General features: G+C 44.8%; 1 protein-coding gene across 1 annotated transcript in view; it reads right to left on the bottom strand.

The window, feature by feature from the left end:
• Positions 1-775: 775 nt before the first annotated feature.
• The window catches only part of PRSS56 (serine protease 56), a 45,167-nt gene continuing 26,461 nt past the window's right edge, over positions 776-19,481 (bottom strand). The window contains exons 10-16 of the mRNA XM_087872182.1: positions 16,622-16,783; positions 13,755-13,857; positions 12,749-12,887; positions 10,899-11,040; positions 8,667-8,756; positions 5,020-5,144; positions 776-1,849 (exon numbers count right to left, since the gene is read on the bottom strand). Coding sequence (XP_087728308.1) covers positions 1,676-1,849; positions 5,020-5,144; positions 8,667-8,756; positions 10,899-11,040; positions 12,749-12,887; positions 13,755-13,857; positions 16,622-16,783 — 935 coding nt within the window. The 3' untranslated portion in view covers positions 776-1,675. The remainder of the gene's footprint in view (positions 1,850-5,019; positions 5,145-8,666; positions 8,757-10,898; positions 11,041-12,748; positions 12,888-13,754; positions 13,858-16,621; positions 16,784-19,481) is intronic.

Genomic DNA, 19,481 nt, shown 5'->3' with positions numbered 1-19,481 from the left:
ACCAAAGATTAACCAATAATAATAATAATAGGAAATTGTGAAGCAGCAGATAACAGCAACAGCAAGAAAAATTGAAAGATACGAAGCCAGAGTCATCCAGTACAAACAAAATTGATTGTTCCAATCAGACCAAAGATGGTTCTATCAGAGTCTGAATCAGACGGGGGATATGAAAATTGAAAAACCTGAGAAAATGGCAACTACTCAGTTTTGGAAAGACCTGTGGGAGACTGAGAAATGTTACAACAAAAATGCTGGGTGGATCAGAGACTTTGAAATTCTCCAAGAACAAAATGGACCAACTGAAAATAACTACTGAAATGATAAGCAACAGAGTGAAAAAAAGTCAAGAACTGGACATCGCCGGGCAACGATCAACTGCATGGCTTTTGGCTCAAATACCTGATCAGCCTGCATGGAAAAATGGCCGAACAATTCAATGAGATGCTGCAAACAGGATGTCAGCACGTCAAGATGCATTTATCCTAGTGCTGACATGAGAAGGAGAATGCAAGTGTCTGCAACGGGACGGTTGCCTTTCACCTACTTATTTCCTCTGGAGATAATGTCCCCTAGGAGATGGATGGGAGGGGGGAAATTCTTTGAATTGGAGCAGTAGATTAAGGGTGAATTGATTGGGAAGATGGCCAATGAATGCAGAGGAGTGGGGGAAGGAAGAGGAGGGATTTGGGGACAGCACATCAGTGCTGGCTGCATGGAGTCAGTGTAAAAGTTGCCGTGCTAAATAAAATGGAAGTTTGTTTCAAAAAAAGACTTTGTTTGAGACGCAATTTATTTGAAGACGGCCTGAAAACCTGACACAGGAAACATCAGTGAATGGTTAACAGCTGGGAAAACCTACTTGATACAGAAGGATCCGGCAAAAGGGGCAACACCTGCAAATTACAGGCCAATAACGTGACTGCCAACCATGTCATAGCTGACAGGATCCGGGACTACCTAGAAGCAAATAACATTTTATCAGTAGAGCAGAAAGGAAACAAGCGAGGGAGCAGAGGCCCGAAAGATCAGCTCCTGATCGACAAAATGATTCTAGAGAAGTGCAAAAGCCGAAAAACAAATCTGCATACAACTCGGATTGACTACAAAAAAGCATTCGACTCACTACCGCACAGCTGGATCATCAAGTGCCAGCGGATCTGTAAAAAACTGCGCTACTTGGAACATTGTACATCTTAAGAAGGTACTTGGTTGATACCTCGGATGTTGGCAGCAACCCGTATCTACCATCAGCACCAGTCCACGGTATTTATGATGCGTTTTTGAATGTTCAGTTGACTGAGTGTCATGTTTCATGAATAAAGTAAATAATAATAATAATAATAATTTATGGAATTTATTTCTCCCAGCGACTCTGAGTTCAAGTCCACGCATCTTAAAGTCCCCCACGGTCGACAGACACTGATCTAAAAGCATTGGAAGGAGTCCTGGGTTGCCACCCCAACTAACATGTTGAGGTCCCATCCTGAAGAGCACCGCAACATCTTGAGGTCCCGCCCTGAAGAACTGGCAGATATCTCTACTTCCCCTCCATTTCCAGCAGCCAGGTCTCCTCAGGTCTCAGTCTTGTTCCCCTGAATGTCCACCATGGCCTTCTGCCTTCCAGGCTTCCTTGGCCGAATGTCCTCCTGGTTTGGCCTTCCTGGCAGTGCCCTCAAGTCTTCAGAGTCCCCAAAGCGAGAGCGATGATTTCAGGCATGCTTCGGTAGAGAGAATCCTGCTCCAGGCCCACTAGACCAGAGAAACTGGTAGCCTTTTGTCCAACAATGGCTTGGATGTGAGCTCGGTAGAGGCCCTTGGCGTTCTTGGAGGCCAAGTCCACCAGGATCTGGAGAAAAGAGGAGAAGAGAGAGAGCAGGAGGCCACTAACTAAAAAATCTAGTACAATTCTTGGTTGTATAAACAGAAGCATAGAATCAAAATCACGTGAAGGTACCAGTACCGCTTTATAAAGCCTTGGTGAGACCCCACATGGAATACTGCAACCAATTTTGCTCATCACATTACAAAAAAGATGTTGAGACTTCGGAAAAAGCGCAGAGAAGAGCAACTCAGATGATCAAAGGTCTGGAGACCGAAACATATGAAGAACGGTTGCAGGATTTGGGTTTGGCTAGTCTAGAGAAAAGAAGAATTTCAGAATTTGAGGGGCTGCCCCAAAGAAACGGGAGTCAAATTATTCTCCAAAGCACCCGAGGGCAGGACAAGAAACAATGGTTGGAAACTAACCAAAGAGAGAAGCAACTTGGAATTAAGGAGAAACTTCCTAACAGTGAGGACAATTAACCAGTGGAACAGCTTGCCATCAGAAATCGTAGGTGCTCCATCACTGAAGTGTTTCTAAGAAGAAACTAGACAGCCATTTATCTGAAATAGTATAGGTTCTCCTGTCCAGGGGGCTGGACTAGAAGACCTCCAAGGTCCCTTCCTGTTCTGTTCTGTTCTATTCTCTATTCAACTTGCATCCAGTTTTGATCACCACATTACAAAAAAGATATTGAGACTTTGGAAAAAGCGCAAAGAAGAGCAACTAAGATGATTAAGGGCCTGGAGCAGGGATGGGTTCTAAAATTTTTTTACTACCGGTTCTCTGGGCGTGGCTTATTGTGTGGGCGTGGCTTGATGGTCATGTGACAATTATTTAGGATTTAGCAGAGGTACTGGTCTACCAGGCTTTTAACTGCTTGCAGAGCTGTACCGATCTACCCATTTATTTTTTGCAGGCACTGATCTACCCATTTATTTTTGCAGGCATTGATCTACTCATGTATTTTTGCAGGCACTGATCTACCCATGTATTTTTGCAGGCATTGATCTACTCATGTATTTTTGCAGGCACTGACCTACTCATGTATTTTTGCAGACACTGATCTACTCATGTATTTTTGCAGGCACTGATCTACTCATGTATTTTTGCAGGCACTGACCTACTCATGTATTTTTGCAGGCACTGACCTACTCATGTATTTTTGCAGGCACTGATCTCCTCACATATTTTTGCAGGCACTGATCTACTCATGTATTTTTGCAGGCATTGATCTACTCATGTATTTTTGCAGGCACTGATCTCCTCACGTATTTTTGCAGGCACTGATCTACTCATGTATTTTTACAGGCACCGGTCTACTCATTTGTTTGCTTTTAACACTGATCAGCTGTAGGGCGGCCCTTTGAAGCCCCGCGGCAAGAGTTTAAACAGTTTTTTTCCCTCTAGCTGATAGCTGGGACTCAGGAGGCAGCAATAGATTGGAGGTGGGGCCAAATAAAAGGTAAGAATAACGTGGGGGGTGGAGGGGGCGCGGGGGCAGAACCGGTTCGGTGACGTCATATCGTCACCACTACCAGCTCAGGAGAACCGGGCCAAACCGGGAGGAACCCACCACTGGCCTGGAGACAAAAACAGATGACCCCATGGTCACTGACTCACATTTATGACGGCTGCAGTGTCCTGGGCTCACACATGATCCCGTTTTGCGACCTTCTGACAAACAAAGTCAATGGGGAAGCCACATTCCCTTAAGGGCTGTGTTGCTTACTTAACAACTGCAGTGATTCACTTAACAACTGCATTACCTACTTAACAACTGCAGTGATTCACTGAACAACTGCGGCAAAATGGTCATAAAGTGGGGCAAAGCCCACTTAACGATTGTCTCCAACAAGCAAAATCAATGAGGAAGCCATATTCCCTTAACAACTTTAAGGACTGCCGTGATTCACTTAGCAACGGTGATGGCAAGGAAGGTGGTAAAATGGAGCAAAATTGTCTCGCTTAGCAACAGAAATTGTGGGCTCCATTGTCATCATCATATCATAACATAAGTTTATTTGTCAAGCATATATAAGATAACAGGTAAAAGTATAAACATAATTTGAATACATGAAAAGAGTAAGTAAAAAAGGAATATTAGGACAGGGACGGTAGGCACGCTGGTGCACTTATGCACGCCCCTTACAGACCTCTTAGGAATGGGGTGAGGTCAACAGTAGACAGTCTAAGGTTAAAGTTTTGGGGGTTTGGGGAAGAAACTACAGAGTCAGGTAGTGCATTCCAGGCATTGACCACTCTGTTGCTGAAGTCGTATTTTCTGCAATCAAGTTTGGAGCAGTTTACCTTGAATTTGTAGCTATTATTTGCTCGTGTATTGTTGTGGTTGAAGCTGAAGTAGTCATTGACAGGAAGGACATTGTGGCAGATAATTTTATGTACTATGCTTAGGACAGACCGAAGATGGCGTAGTTCTAAGTTGTCTAAGCCCAAAATTTGGAGTCTGGTGGCATAAGGTATTTTATTGCAGTTAGAGGAATGGAGGATTCTTCTCGTAAAATATCTCTGGACTCTCTCGATTGTATTAATGTCCGATATGCAGTGCGGGTTCCAGACAGATAAGCTGTATTCAAGAATTGGTCTAGCAAAGGTTTTGTATGCCCTAGTTTGCAGTACAATATTACTGGAGAAGCTTCGCAAGATTAGGTTAACTAGGTTACTAGTTAATTAGGTAACTAGGTTAATTAGGTTGTAAGAGCCGAGGTGGCGCAGTGGTTAGAGTGCAGTACTGCAGCTACTTCAGCTGACTGCTAGTTCAGCAGATCAGCGGATCAAATCTCACCGGCTCAAGGTTGACTCAGCCTTCCATCCTTCCGAGGTGGGTAGAATGAGGACCCAGATTGTTGGGGGGCAATATGCTAATTAGTATACTATCTTTGGTGTAAGCCACCCAGAGTCCTCGGAGAGTGGGCGGCATAGAAATATGACTAATAAAATTAATTAAATAAATAAAATAAAACAACTCTTAATGCCTTTTTGGCAATGTTGTTACAGTGGGCTCGGGCACTTAGATCTTTAGATATGAGTACTCCCAGGTCCTTGACAGAGTGAAGGTCATCTACAAGGTCACGTCTTATGTGGTCATAAGTGGAGGACTGCTTGTGTATAAATCCCCCCCCCCCGTTCTTGGTGATGGGTGAGGAGGGGAGAGGGATGGCCTGTAGCCTCACCTTCTGGAAATTCATGATGAGGTCCTGCTCAGGCACTTGCAGAATCCAACGGAAAGTTTCCTGCACAGAATGGACCCGTTGGGCAGATTCGTTCACTCCCTGGCAGCTGGAATCTACGGCTGGGGCTGGGGAGAAGAAAGATGTGGGGTGAATCTCTCAGAGGGGAAAAGCAGCGTCTGTTCTGTCCCCGTCTCACACGCACACACACCAACAGACGTCCAAGAGTTAAAAACCAAACCAGCCGACAAAATCCTTTTCCTTATGATAACGGAACTTGGCAGCAACTTAGTGGCTGCCTGCCAAGAGTTTATTACTTATGAAGGGAAGAGATAACTTCTCTCCGCTTCTGGTACATCAAAGTAAAATGTTCAATAATCACAGAGTAAATCAAGTCCAAATATAATCCAACAAAGTCTATAGCAAAAGTCCGGCAATGCAGAATGGCGTGGAAGCTTTCAGCTTTGTTCGTCACAAGGTTTGACTGGCCACCACACTCCCTTTTATACCCTGTGGGGTGTGATCCAGTGACTCAGCCTAATCTCGGGCACACCTTTTCTTCTGTTGCGCGCGCTTATCTCTGCGATGCTGGCGAGGATCCAGCCAAGACTCATTACCCTCATCACTGTCCACCTGTGGCTGTGTGGACGTGCTTGGCCCCGGCCCTATCTCTTGCCCTTCGGCGGACACCGAAGGCATTGCCAGAGAGGAAGGTCCTGGAGAGGGAGGCCTTGCCAACTCCTCTCCTTCACTCTCGGAGTCCTCTCCTGCCGATGACACAGGCTCAGGTAACGGAGCCACAACAGCGTCTGAACAGTGGAACTGCTTCCTACCAAAAGTTGTGGAGGTTTTTAAGAAGAGACCGGACAGCCATTTGTCTGAAATACGATAGGTCCGTGATGGCAAACCTATGGCACGCGTGCCCGAAGCGTGTCTGGAGTGCATGCACGTCTGACAGCTGGCCTTTTTGTATGCTGTTCTTCCGTTTTCCTGCGTGAGCATGCGCACCGGACAGCAGATCGTCGTGTGCGCATGCGCACCAGAAACCCAGAAGACTGACTGGCCCGGTGCGCATGCGTGCCCCGGAAACCGGAAGTTAATTAACCCTCTTCTGGGTTGCAGACCAGACAAGCGTGCATGCACAATTCATTTTTGGCACTCAGTGCTGAAAAGGTTCGCCATCACTAGTATAAGATCTCCTGCTTGAGCAGGGGGCTGGACTAGAAGACCTCCAAGGTCCCTTCCAGCTCTATTCTGATTGATTGATTGATTGATTGTGTCAGCACTTCAAGCTGCATTTATTCTAGTGCTGACATAAGGAGAAGTGGAGGCGTCTGGAAAGGGACGTTTGACTTTTCACCTACTTATTTTCCCTGGAGATAATATCCCCTAGGAGATGGGATGGGAGGGGGGAAATTCCTTTGAGCTGGAGCGGTAGATTAGGGGTAGAATGACTTGGAAGATGGCCAATGAGTGCAGGGGAGTGGGGAACGGAAAGGGAGGGTTTTGGGTCTGGAAGTCAGTGTTGGCTTCGATGGAGTCGGGATTAGAATGTTGTGCTTAATAAATGGGAGTTTTCTTTCAAAGACTTCGTTTGAAATGCAATTTATTTGAGACGACCTCGTAACTTGACAGAAAGCCAACACGCCTTTCCAAGCCAAACTGGCTGACCTCCAGATCTCCAGCTCCCTGCCAGATGTATGGAGTGAGTGGAGAAGAAGTCCGGACGTCATGGTGGAAAGTAAACTGTCCGAAGAGAGTTTAATTCAGGCAACTGGAAAAGAGCCATGACAGATTGATTGATTGATTGATTATCTCCCAGTAACAGCCCTATGCCCCCTCTCCTGGATTTGCTGGGTCCAACACAACAAACATAAGAAACACAAACACAACACAGCAAACACAAAACCTGCCATCCTCATACATTAGGGGTAGGCGTTTAGAAACCACCCATTCCAGGAAAAGCAATATTTTCAACTCATGAAAGAAGAAAGCAATATCTTCTTCTTTGGCGCGGTGTTTTGATATTTCATAACGATACAGCGGTATTATTAGATAATATCCTTTTTATCTGTATATATTTTACAATAATACGGCGGAACAAGGCATCTTTGGTACAGCAGGGGCAGCAAACTGTTTAACATATATTCTTAAATGTTTAGGGTAACAGTTTAATGTTAAATTCTGTTAGAATCCTTAAAATGTGGCGGTATTTTTCTCCTTCCCTTCCCTCTCCTTCTTTCCTTTCCTTTCCTTTTTTCCTTTCCTTTCCTTTCCTTTCCTCTCCTTTCCTTTCCCTTCTTCCCTCTCCTTCTTTCCTTTCCTTTTTTCCTTTCCTTTCCTTCTTTCCTTTCCTCCTTTCCTTTCCTTTCCTTTTTTCCTTTCCTTTCCTTTCCCTTCCATCTCCTTCCCTCTGCTTCTTTCCTTTCTTTTCCTTTCCTTTCTCCCTTTCCTTTCCTTTGCTTCTTTCATTTCCCTTCTCTCTCCTTTCCTTTCCTTTCCTTCTTTCCTTTCCTTTCCTTTCCTTTCCTTTCACTTCCCTCTTTCTTTTTCTTTCCTTTTTTCCTTTCCTTTCCTTCTTTCCTTTCCTTTCATCTCCTTTCCTTTCCCTTCTTCCCTCTCCTTCTTTCCTTTCCGTTTTTCCTTTCCTCTCCTTCTTTCCTTTCCATTTTTCCTTTCCTTTCCTTCTTTCCTTTCCTTCTTTCCTTTCCTTCTTTCCTTTCCTTCTTTCCTTTCCCTTCTGTCTCCTTCCCTCTGCTTCTCTTCTTCTTTCCTTTCCTTTCCTTTCCTTTCCTTTCCTTTCCTTTCCTTTCCTTTCCTTTCCTTTTTTTCCTTTCCTTTCCTTTCCCATTTGCAATACAGGTAGTCCTCGACTTACAACAGTTCATTTAGTGACTGAAGTTACAACAGCACTGAAAAAATGACTTATGGACAATGCTCACACTTATGACCGCTGCAGCATCCCCATGATCAAAATTCAGACACTTGGCAACTGATTCATACCCTGTTTTCCCCAAAATAAGACATCCCCTGATAATAAGACCAATCGGGCTTTTGAGCGCATGGCAATAAGGCCAAGCGCTTATTTCAGGGTTCAAAAAAATATAAGACAGGGTCTTATTTTCGGGGAAACACGGTATTTATGACGGTTGCAGTGTCCCGGTGTTAAGCGATCTCCTTTTGCGACCTTCTGATAAGCAAACTCAATGGGGAAGCCAGATTCCCTCAAACAATTGTTTTACTAACTTAACAACTGCAGTGGTTCACTTAACAACTGTGGCCAAGAAAGGTCGTAAAATGGGGCAAAATTCACTTAACAAAAGTCTCAGTTAGCAACATAAATTTTGGGCTCAATTGAGGCCGTAAGCGGAGGGTTACTTTTATTCAGGAGATAAACCTCAAGGATTCTCAGAGAGAGTACTAACAACCAGATGACGGCAAGGAATATAAATCCTTCCATCCCACACCATTCAGTCAGAACTGAAGAAGCTTCTTGGATGAGAAGTGAAATGTCTTCAAGGGAAAAAAACCAAGAAAGTCCAGTTGCCTTTTTGGGGAGGTGGGGAAGCAACCTTTGCACTCCGATCCTTTTTTGCAATCTTCCCAAATAAAGAAGCATAAAGATTATTATTTTTTTAAAAAATAGATACCACTCAGCAGCTGATTCTCCTTTTCTTCCATGGGATCACGGCCCAAGCCGCGTTTCTCTCGCTGAGGATGGGTCTCGCTCACCAGGGAATCTGTCACAAAGCGAAGTAGGAAAGAGATAAAGAGGGCTCACAACTTCGGTGTCCTCCTGGATACACGGCTGTCTTTGGAAGAGCATATGACGGCTGTGGCCAGGGGGGCTTTTTATCAGGTTCGCCTGATCCACCAGTTGCGTCCCTTTCTGGATCGGGATGCCTTACGCACGGTCACTCATGCCTCGTCACGTCCCGCTTGGACTACTGTAACGCTCTCTACATGGGGCTCCCCTTGAGGAGCACCCGGAGGCTCCAGCTGGTCCAGAATGTGGCTGCGCGGGTGGTGATGGGGGCGACTCGACGCTCCCATGTGACACCTCTCCTGCACGAGCTGCACTGGCTCCCAGTGGTCTTCCGGGTGCGCTTCAAGGTATTGGTTACCACCTTTAGAGCGCTCCATGGCTTAGGGCCAGGGTATTTACGAGACCGCCTTCTGCCGCCATTAGCCTCCCACCGACCAGTACGCTCCCACAGAGAGGGGCTCCTTAGGGTTCCGTCGGCCAAACAATGTCGGCTGGCGGCCCCCAGGGGGAGAGCCTTCTCTGTGGGGGCACCGACCCTCTGGAACAAGTTGCCCCCGGAGATACGGCAGATCCTGGATCTGTGCACTTTCCGCCGTGCCTTAAAGACGTTTTTGTTTCATCAAGCTGGGCTGCCCTGACCATATTTTTAAAATTGTTTTAATTTTAAATTGCTAAATTATGGGGGTTTTTTTTAATATGGGGGTGTTTTAACTGTGGGCCAAATTAATTTAATCGGTTTTTAATATTGTTTTAATTTTTGTATTTTCTGTATTTTATCTGCTGGCTGTTCACCGCCCCGAGTCCTTCGGGAGAAGGGCGGTATACAAAATAAATAAATAAATAAATAAATAAATAAATAAATAAATAAATAAATAATAATAATAATAATAATAATAATAATAATAATAAAAATAAAAATAATAATAAAATAATAATAAAAAAAATTGGTCTGTTGTCCCAAAGTTTAACCCTCTAGGAATGAATTCTGGATGTTACAGCTGCTAATATCTGGACAGCCCTCCAGCTGATGTATGCGTGTGCTACCTCACTCACTCACACATACACACACACAAAAGTGTGGTTTCAGAGAGTTCCCCAGCAATTTCCTTCACCCAGCCTCAGAACCGTTCCAAATAAATCCAGCAACAAGCAGGCCACAACCCTAACTCTGAAGTTCTCCAGCTTCCCTTGTCCTCTGTTGTTCACCTCTTCTAACTGCTTTGAGCATACGTGCTTCTGGAACAGGCCCCAGCTGCTCTTCCTCCTCACTCATATCAGCCTCCAAAGGCAGCTGCCTCTCCAGTGGCTGGGAAAAGTCGGACGGCCCTGGCTCAGTGGTGAAATGTAAAATTTGTTACTACCGGTTCTGTGGGCGTGACTTGGTTGGGGGGGGAGGGTAATGTAACTGGGTGGGTGTGGCCAACTTTTTTTTTTTAAAATTTTAAAAGCATTTTTTCAGCCGAAGAGGTTGTAGAAAAAAAATACTTTTAAAAGCCTCTGACGATCCCGGCTGAGCCGCGGGATCGTCAGAGGCTTTTTTTTTTTTTTTACTTTTCATTTTCATTTTCATTTCATTTTATTAAATTTGTATACCGCCCTACTCCCGAAGGACTCAGGGCGGTGAACAGGCACAAAATAAAACACATAAATACAAAAGTTAAAAAACATAATTAAAACCAAATTAAATAATTTTGCCCGAGACAATTAAAATTCCCAATAATTTAAAACAAATTAAAATTTCAATTTAAAATTTAAAAGAAGGGGAGAAAATTAGGCCAGGCTGGCCTGCTGGAATAGGAGTGTCTTCAAAGCACGGCAGAAGGCATTTCTTCAGCTGATGATCGCGCAGCTCAGCTGGGCATGGGGGGGGGGCAGGGATTTTTGTTACCGGTTCTCCGAACCACCCACCATCATCGCTACCAGATCAGGCGATCCGGTCTGAACCGGGAGCATTTCACCCCTGCCCTGGCTCTATCTCTGTGTCCAGAACTGGCCCAAGTTCCTTCCCAACCTCCTCATCGTCCCAGTCTGCCGCCAGCTCTGCTGGCAGCTGGCGGGCCATAATACCACCTGTCTCTTGTTCTCCCATGCCCCCCCGCCAATCTCAGCCACGTACCATTCAACCCATGCGTTTGGACTGTGGGGGCATCGCTCTCAGGTTCCACATCTGGAAAAACATCCTGGTGCAGTTCTTTCTGCAGCTGCCGAAGGAACATCTGACCTTGGAGTCGCAATTCATCCACCTCTTCTTCTGTCAGCTATGGGAAGGAAAAGGAAAAGTGAGGCCCAGGCAGCAGACCTGAAAAAGTCCCAAAGGTGCTTTTTATTTTTTTTCAAGAGGCAACTGGACTTTCTGGTTTTTCTTTGAAGACGTTTCGCTCCTCATCCAAGGAGCTTCTTCGGCTCCGATGGTTGGGCCACATCGTAGGTGAAGGAATTGATGAGGCTGACAATTGGTCTGAGTGGAGTTCGCTCCTTGTGGATTTTGAGGAGTCCAAATAGGAGTCCAAGAGCCTTGGTAGTACAGTGGTCTAAAGCACCCTGTTATTAAGACCAGCTGCCTGCAATTACTGCAGGTTCGAATCTCACCAAGGCTCAAGGTTGACTCAGCCTTCCATCCTTTCTAAGGTAGGTAAATTGAGGACCCAGTTTGTGGGGGCAATAAGCTGACTTTGTATAAATATACAAAAGGATGAAGGCTATTGCTTAGCGCATTGTAAGCCGCCCTGAGTCTCCGGAGAAGGGCGGTATATAAATTAAAAAAAAAAAAAAAGTGTGGTGCCAGAGGCGGGGATTGAGCCAGGGCCTTCAGAACCTCCAGAAGTTCCCATAAGTGAAGAGCAAGAAGAGGAGGAGCCTCTTCTCAATGCACGGGCGCGCAGAGCTGCCAAAAGGCAGGAGTGGCTCCTCAGGAGGAGGTCTCCTCGAGAGTAAGGCTTGGGGCTAATTGGCCACTCCCTTAGCCTATTTAAGGAGGAATGCCGACTGAGGCAATTTTCAGGGAACAACTTCGTTCACTCTCCTTTGCGTCCTGATCTTAGTTCTCTGCAAATTGCTTCTGGGCTTTCTGCCAACCATAGTAAGATTACGATTATTTATTCTTTGGATTCTTGTAGGCTGTTAAAAAAGTTAATTAACAGCCTTTGTTTGAAAAAGACTGATTTAATTTAGTAAACTAAGGTTTGTACAGACTTTGTGTGTGCTGCGTTCTTTGGGGTCCGTAGCTGGGGCAGAACACATCCTTCCTCTCTCCTTCCCTCCCTCCCTCCCTTTCTTCCTCCTCCCTCCCTCCCTTCTTTCAAGCCATAGTGGTGCAGCCTTCTATCCTTCCGAGGTCAGTAAAATGAGGACCTAGGTTGTTAGGGGCAATAGGCTGACTCTGTAAACCGCCTAGAGAGGGCTGTAAAAGCCTTTACATAAGTCTTTAAATAAATTCCAAGTCTTTGCCATTTAAATCAGTCCAGTAGTTACAGAATCTTCTTACCAAACAAACAGTAGTTGGTTAGAATAACAAACTCACTCTGGTTCACAAGCCACGATGGTAACAGATCCATCAAACGATGATAGCATATCATAGCAACTCCTCACACAATGGTAGCTTATCATATCAGCTTCATACACAATGGCAGCATATCATAGCAGCAACTGAACACTTTACAATACCTTGCTTAAATACTCTCACAACCAGTCATTATCTAATTACAGCATGACTCAGCATTATAATGATTCAGCAGTAAAGCCTTAAAGTAACGTAATACATTTACAGATTAAAGTTACAGTACACATATATTGCCTGGACAACTTGTTAGGCTCAAACCATATCCTAACAACTATGAAGCGGTATATAAGTCTAAATGCTTCAACAACTATTGCTCCTCCAGTCGCTCGAGTTGCAATCTGTTTTTCCCGCTTCTTTTCAAGGCACGATGCCCGCCATCTTTGCTTCTACGGCTCCGAGTCCCATACCTGTAGGAAACGTTGGGTCTCCTGTCCAACAGGTGCAAAATGGTCAGCTGGGGTGCTCAGCTCCTGCACCCAGTCAGCCAGGTTGGGCCCAGTGCCTTGGAACAAGGAGGCAAAGGAAGGGAGACGGGGTGGAGGACGGCTGTAAAATTGAGGAAAAGGGGGGTCAGCCCCAAAGCCTGGAAGACAGGATCTCGCTTTCTATCTTCCATCAACAGACAGTAGAGATAAGTCCTCGACTTACATCCACAACTGAGCTCCAAAATTTCCATTCCTCAGCAGACAGTGAAGTACATTTTTTCCCAATTTCGCGACCTTTCTTCACACCGTCCCTAAGTGAATCCCTTGCCGTTGTTAAGTCAGTAAGACGGTTGTGAAGTGAATCTGGCGTCCCCACTGACTTTGCGGGTTGGAAGGTCACAAAAGTGGATCACATGACCCCCCCGGGACACTGCAACCCTCATAAATGTGAATCAATTGCCAAGCATCCAAATTTTAATCACAGGGATGGTGCCACAGTCATAAGTGTGGAAACCAGTCCTAGGTCACTTTTTTACAGTGCCGCTGTAACTCTGAACGGTCACTAAACGAACTGTTGTAAGTCGAGGACTACCTGTATACTACTCCCTGCTTACTTTTTGCCTTCCCCATTGAATGATATTGGTGGTATTCACACAACACCTTAACCCGGTTGTGAATTAACCCTAATGGCTCTAGAGGGACACGGTGGCTCAGTGGCTAAGACACTGAGCTTGTTGATCAAAAGGTCGGCAGTTCAGCAGTTCGAAACCCTAGTGCCACATAATGGGGTGAGCTCAGGGGTGAAATGCTCCTGGTTCGGACCGGATCGCCCAATCCGGTCGCAATGGCGGCGGGTGGTTCGGAGAACCGGTAGCAAAAATCCCTGCACCACCCCCATGCCCAGCTGAGCCGCACGATCATCAGAGGCCTTTTTTTTTTACTTTTAAAAGCATTTAAAACGCATGAAAGACGCAAAAGGGAGCCTTACCTTTGAATAAAAGTCTGGGCCTCCCGCTTCTGCATTTTCCTGAACTGGGGCAAGTGACTTCCTTTTCCTCTTGCAATTCCAGCTTCTGTACTTGCAACCTGGTCTTTAAAAGTAACACAAATGTCAGTTTGGGAAAAAGGTGCCGTCTCGAGAGTTTTCAAACTTGGAGCAGACTGGTCTAGATCAGTGGTGGAATTCACATTTTTTCACTACCGGTCCTGTGGGCGTGGCTTGAAGGGCGCGGCAGGGGAAGGATACTGCAAAATCTCCATTCCCTTCCCACTCCAGGGGACGGATACTGCCAAATCCCCATTCCCACCCCACTCCAGGGGAAGGATACTGCCAAATCCCCATTCCCACCCTACTCCTGGGGGAAGGATACTGCAAAATCCCCATTCTCTCCCCACTCCTGGGGGAAGGATATTGCAAAATCCCCATTCCCACCCCACTCCAGGGGAAGGATACTGCCAAATCCCCATTCCTTCCCCACGCCTAGGGGAAGGATATTGCAAAATCCCCATTCCCACCCCACTCCAGGGGAAGGATACTGCCAAATCCCCATTCCCTCCCCACTCCAGGGGATGGATACTGCCAAATCCCCATTCCCACCCCACTCCAGGGAAAGGATACTGCCAAATCCCCATTCCCACCCCACTCCAGGGGACGGATACTGCCAAATCCCCATTCCCACCCCACTCCAGGGGAAGGATACTGCAAAATCCTCATTCCCTCCCTGCCAAATCCTCATTCCCACCCCACTCCAAGGGAAGGATACTGCCAAATCCCCATTTCCACCCCACTCTGGGGCCAGCCAGAGGTGGTATTTGCCGGTTCTCTGAACTACTCAAAATTTCTGCTACCGGTTCTCCAAAACCTGCAGGGCCTGCTGAATTTCACCCCTGGTCTAGATTTTAGCCAGTGTTTTTCCACCATGAGGGAACTTGAAAATGGGCGGACTTCAACTCCCAGAATCCCCCAGCCAGCTGAGTTGAAGTTCACCCATCTTCAAGTTCCCTCATGGTGGAAAAATATCCTTCGAAGCATTGAAAGCTATTCAGAAAAATGTACAAAAGAGTCAGTTTTTAAACACAGGCCGTTCTCATCATGCATTTAGTGACCGTTTAAAGTTACAACGGGATGCGGGATGCCCTCCACCCATTGGGCGATATGTTCGTTTGGGGACCGTTCAAAGTTACAATGGCACTGAAAAAAGTGACTTATGACCGTTTTTCACACTTACAACCATGGCAGCATCCCCGTGGTCACGTGATCAAAATTCAACGCTTGGCAACTGACTCATCTTTATGACGGTTGCAGTGTCCTGGGGTCATGTGATCCCCTTTTGTGACCGTCTGACCAGCAAAGTCAATGGGGGAGGCGAGTGGCGAAATTTGAACTGGTTTCCCACCGGTTCGCTGGCTATGCATGTGGAGAACCGGTAGTAAAAAATGCTTTTAAAAATTTTTTAAAAATACTTTTAAAAAGTTTTAAAAAAAAGTTCTGAATGACTCACGATCGTCGGAACTTTTTTTTATTTTTTAAGCATTTTTTTTACTTTTTAAATTTTTAAAAAATTTTTTAAAATTTAAAAAAAATTTTAAAATACTTTTTAAGCATTTCAAAAATGTTTTACAAAGTAAAAAAAAAAGTTCGGACAATCGTGTGTCGCTCAGCTGATCTTCGGAACTTTTTTTGAAAAAAATTTTTTACTACTGGTTCAGGCGAACCGGCCCAAACGGTAGCATTTCACCCCTGGGGGAGTCAGATTCACATAACCACCATGTTAACTAACCTAACAATGGCAGTTGATTCACTTAACAAGTGTGGCAAGAAAGGTTGTAAAACAGGGCAAAACTCTAATTTAAACATCTCTCAATTCGTTAAGAATTCCATCCTTTTTACTTGCTTCCAGGTCAGCCTGAAAAAAGTTGGGTACTTTTGTCGTTAAGAGAGCTCTGAATATTAAATTTGGTCTCATTTTATTTTAGTGAAATGTGTGAGAATCAACGGGGAGGTCAGAAAAATAAAAACTGACACAACAACATATTGATTTTAAACCTGAATTATTCTTGTTGGAGATTTTACCAGAAACTTATAGTAAAGAAAATGTATATTTTATTATTCATGTAATAACTGCAGCTAGAATTGTATTTGCACAAAATTGGAAAAGTGAAGAGATGCCTACGGATGAAAATGCGATTAAGAAAATATTAGAATGTGCAGAAATGAATAGATTAACACTTGCAATTAAAGGAAAGGAAGAATCTGAGTATTATAATATATGGGAGTTATTTTATCAATAGTTAGAGATTAAATATGAAAATTAGAAATAAAAGCAGAGGAGTGAAATATTGAAAATGTATTACAAAGTCAAATAAACTAAGAAGAGAAATGTTACAATAGTAAATATGTTATGTATTAGTATTAATCTAAGAATAGATATAAATAATGAACATGGTTGTAAATTTTAATGGTTATTGCACAAAAAATTTGTACTCAGAGGACACACTGTTTAATGAAAGAGGAAATGTTTGTATTAAATGAAAATAACTTTTTTAAAAAGATAAATAAAGAAAAATCAAAACTTTTTGGTTGGGCAAACAAGAGGTTTTTTTTTTTACTGCATCTTCAAAGCCGCCATTTTGACTTTTTTGACTCCTCCCTGGATATCTTTGCTGAAAGCTAATTTGAATTATTTAAATGCAAGCCCGTTTCCGTGACACATTTCCTTAAGCCAGGTAAAGTACCACTGCATTCACGCAACACGCTAAACGTGGTTACTATTAAACCTGGTCAGCCACAGGCATGCAACCGCCATTTCCCCCACCCCACTCCCCGAAATTCACCAGGGGAGGCCCAGCGAATACCTTGGGCGTCCAGGTGCCCTCGAGGGAGGAAGAGATACCCGTAAATTTGTTCCACGAACCGGGGGACAGAATGTGTGAAGAAGGAAAAGTCGATCTGGGTACGGAAAAACTCTTCGGCCTGGCGCAGGAAATCCAGCAGCGTCTGGAGGTAGGAACGAAGTTCTGGGAAGGTAGGATGGTTATGGTTGTTATACAGGTAGTCCTTGATTTATAACAGTTTGTTTAGTGACCGTTCAAAGTTACGATAGCACTGAAAAATGTGATTTACGACAATTTTTCACACTTCCTTTCCTTTCCCTCCTTTCGCCCCCTTTCCTTTCCTTTCCTTCCTTCCCTCCCTTCCCTTTTTCCTTTCCCCTTTCTTTATTTCTTTTTCCTTTTCTTTTACCTTTCCTTTTTTCCCTTCCTTTCCTTCCCTTCCCTTCTTTCCTTCTTTCCTTTCCTTCCTTCCTTGCTTCCTTCCTTCCCTCCCTTCCCTTTCCTTTTCCCTTTTTTTCTTTTTCTTTTTCTTTTTCCTTTCCTTTTTTTCCTTTCCTTTCCTCCCCTTCTTTCCTTTACTGCTTTCCTTTCCTTTCTTTCCTTTCCTTTCCTTTTTCCTTTCCTTTCCTTCTTTCCTTTCCTTCCTTTCCTTCCTTCCCTCCCTTCCCTTTTTCTTTTTTCCTTTCCCCTTTTTTCTTTTTCTTTTTCATTTCCTTTTTTCCTTTCCTTTCCTCCCCTTCTTTCCTTTCCTTTCCTTTCCTTTCCTTCTTTCCTTTCCTTCCTTCCCCTTTCCTTTTTCCTTTCCCCTTTTTTTTCTTTTTCCTTTCCTTTCCTCCCCTTCTTTCCTTTCCTTTCCTTTCCTTTCCTTCTTTCCTTTCCTTTCCTTTCCTTCTCTCCTTTCCTTTCCTTTTTCCTTTCCTTTCCTCCCCTTCTTTCCTTTCCTTTACTTTCCTTCCCTTTCCTTTTTCCTTTCCCCTTTTTTTCTTTTTCTTTTTCATTTCCTTTTTTTCCTTTCCTTTCCTCCCCTTCTTTCCTTTCCTTTACTCCTTTCCTTTTCTTTCCTTTCCTTTCCTTCTTTCCTTTCCTTCCTTCCTTCCCTCCCTTCCCTTTCCTTTTTCCTTTCCCCTTTTTCCTTTTCTTTTTCCTTTCCTTTCCTCCCCTTCTTTCCTTTCCTTTACTCCTTTCCTTTCCTTCTCTCCTTTCCTTTCCTTTTTCCTTTCCTTCTTTCCTTTCCTTCCTTCCCTCCCTTTCCTTTTTCCTTTCCTCTTTTTTCTTTTTCTTTTTCCTTTTTTCCTTTCCTTTCTTTTTTCCTTTCCTTTCCCCCTCTTCCCTTCCCTTCCCTTCCCTTAAGAGCTTCATAACCTGTTTTTTTTAAATAAAAAAAAAAAAAACAGATGCCAAGGATGGAAGAAGGTGGATATTTTTTTCTCATCTCCTTCTATTGTAATCCCATCATTATTAAGAAAAATGAAAGCTTCTATTCCTTGCAATCGAAAAAGAGGGATTCTTGCCTTATTCAGACTAATGCTATTAAAATCAGCCAATTTAAAAAAGAGGCTCAATAGCAGAGAAGTGGAGGAAAGTAGCAGCGTGGCTGATCCAGGTGTTTCAGAGAGGCTCAGCAAAAAAGGAAAGAGCGTAGCATTTATGGGGAAATTAACTTATTATCCAAAACCCTCACATAGAAAGCGGCTAATGCATTTTGTACAAAAAAAAAATCACTCAATTTTCCTAACACGCCAAAATGATAAATGTAAGAATAAACGTCGCGTACAAAACTCATTATTTTCTCCTTTTGCCGTATCCCTGATTGCAAATTACCACCCGGAAAATCACGCCGTTTCACCGTGTAGAAAAGAGAAAAACGGAAACTACCTGTGCTGTAGAAGAAAGGAAGGTTAGTCCTAAAATATATATATATATTCAAACCGTTTCCTGTAATCCCCCTTTCTCCCCAATCATGGAATCAAAGCTCAAAAAAAAGAGAGAGAGGTTTAATCACATGCCTGCACCCATCATCTTTACCTCCCCCGTGGATGGCTGGTACCAGATCCCAGGCTGGACAAGATGACCTTTAATGTCTCCTCCAACTCTATCCCCCAACGATGCCCTTGAAGTGATGTCCTGGTGCCTGGAGGCCGTGCGGATCTGGATGGGGAGGAATAGGCTCAGGCTCAACCCATCCAAGACCGAGTGGCTGTGGTTTCCGACGTCCCGATATAGTCAGTTGGTGCCATCACTGACTATTGGGGGCGAATCGCTGGCCCCCACGGAACGGGCTCGCAACTTGGGGGTCCTCCTGGATTCACAGCTGTCTTTAGAAGAGCACTTGACGGCTGTGACCGGGAGGATTTTTCATCAGGTTCGCCTGATTCGCCAGTTGCGTCCCTTTCTGGATCGGGACTCCTTACGCACCGTCACTCATGCCCTCGTCACCTCCCGCCTGGACTATTGTAACATTCTCTACATGGGGCTCCCCTTGAGGAGCCCCCGGAGGCTCCAACTGGCGCAGAGTGCGGCTGCGCGGGTGGTAATGGGAGCGACATGGCGTTCCCATGTAACACCCCTCCTGCGCGAGCTGCACTGGCTCCCGGTGGTCTTCCGGGTGCGCTGCAAGGTTTTGGTTACCACCTTTAAAACGCTCCATGGCTCAGGACCTGGGTACTTGCGGGACCGCCTAGTACCACCAGTAGCCTCCCACCTGCCGGTACGCTCTCATAGAGAGGGGCTCCTCCGGGTGCCGTCGGCCAAACAATGTCGACTGGTGGCGCCCAGGGGGAGAGCCTTCTCTGTGGGGGCACTTGCCATCTGGAACGAGCTCCCCACGGAGATACGGAGGATCCTGGATCTGCGCACCTTCCGCCGTGCTCTAAAGACCTTT

The sequence above is a fragment of the Pantherophis guttatus genome, chromosome 6 (genome assembly GCF_059756535.1).
Source record: "Pantherophis guttatus breed Tessera chromosome 6, ASM5975653v1, whole genome shotgun sequence".
In the NCBI taxonomy this organism is placed as follows: Eukaryota; Metazoa; Chordata; class Lepidosauria; order Squamata; family Colubridae; genus Pantherophis; species Pantherophis guttatus.
The sequence above is the reverse complement of the archived record's forward strand: the minus strand, read 5'-3'. Positions and strand labels throughout refer to the sequence as shown.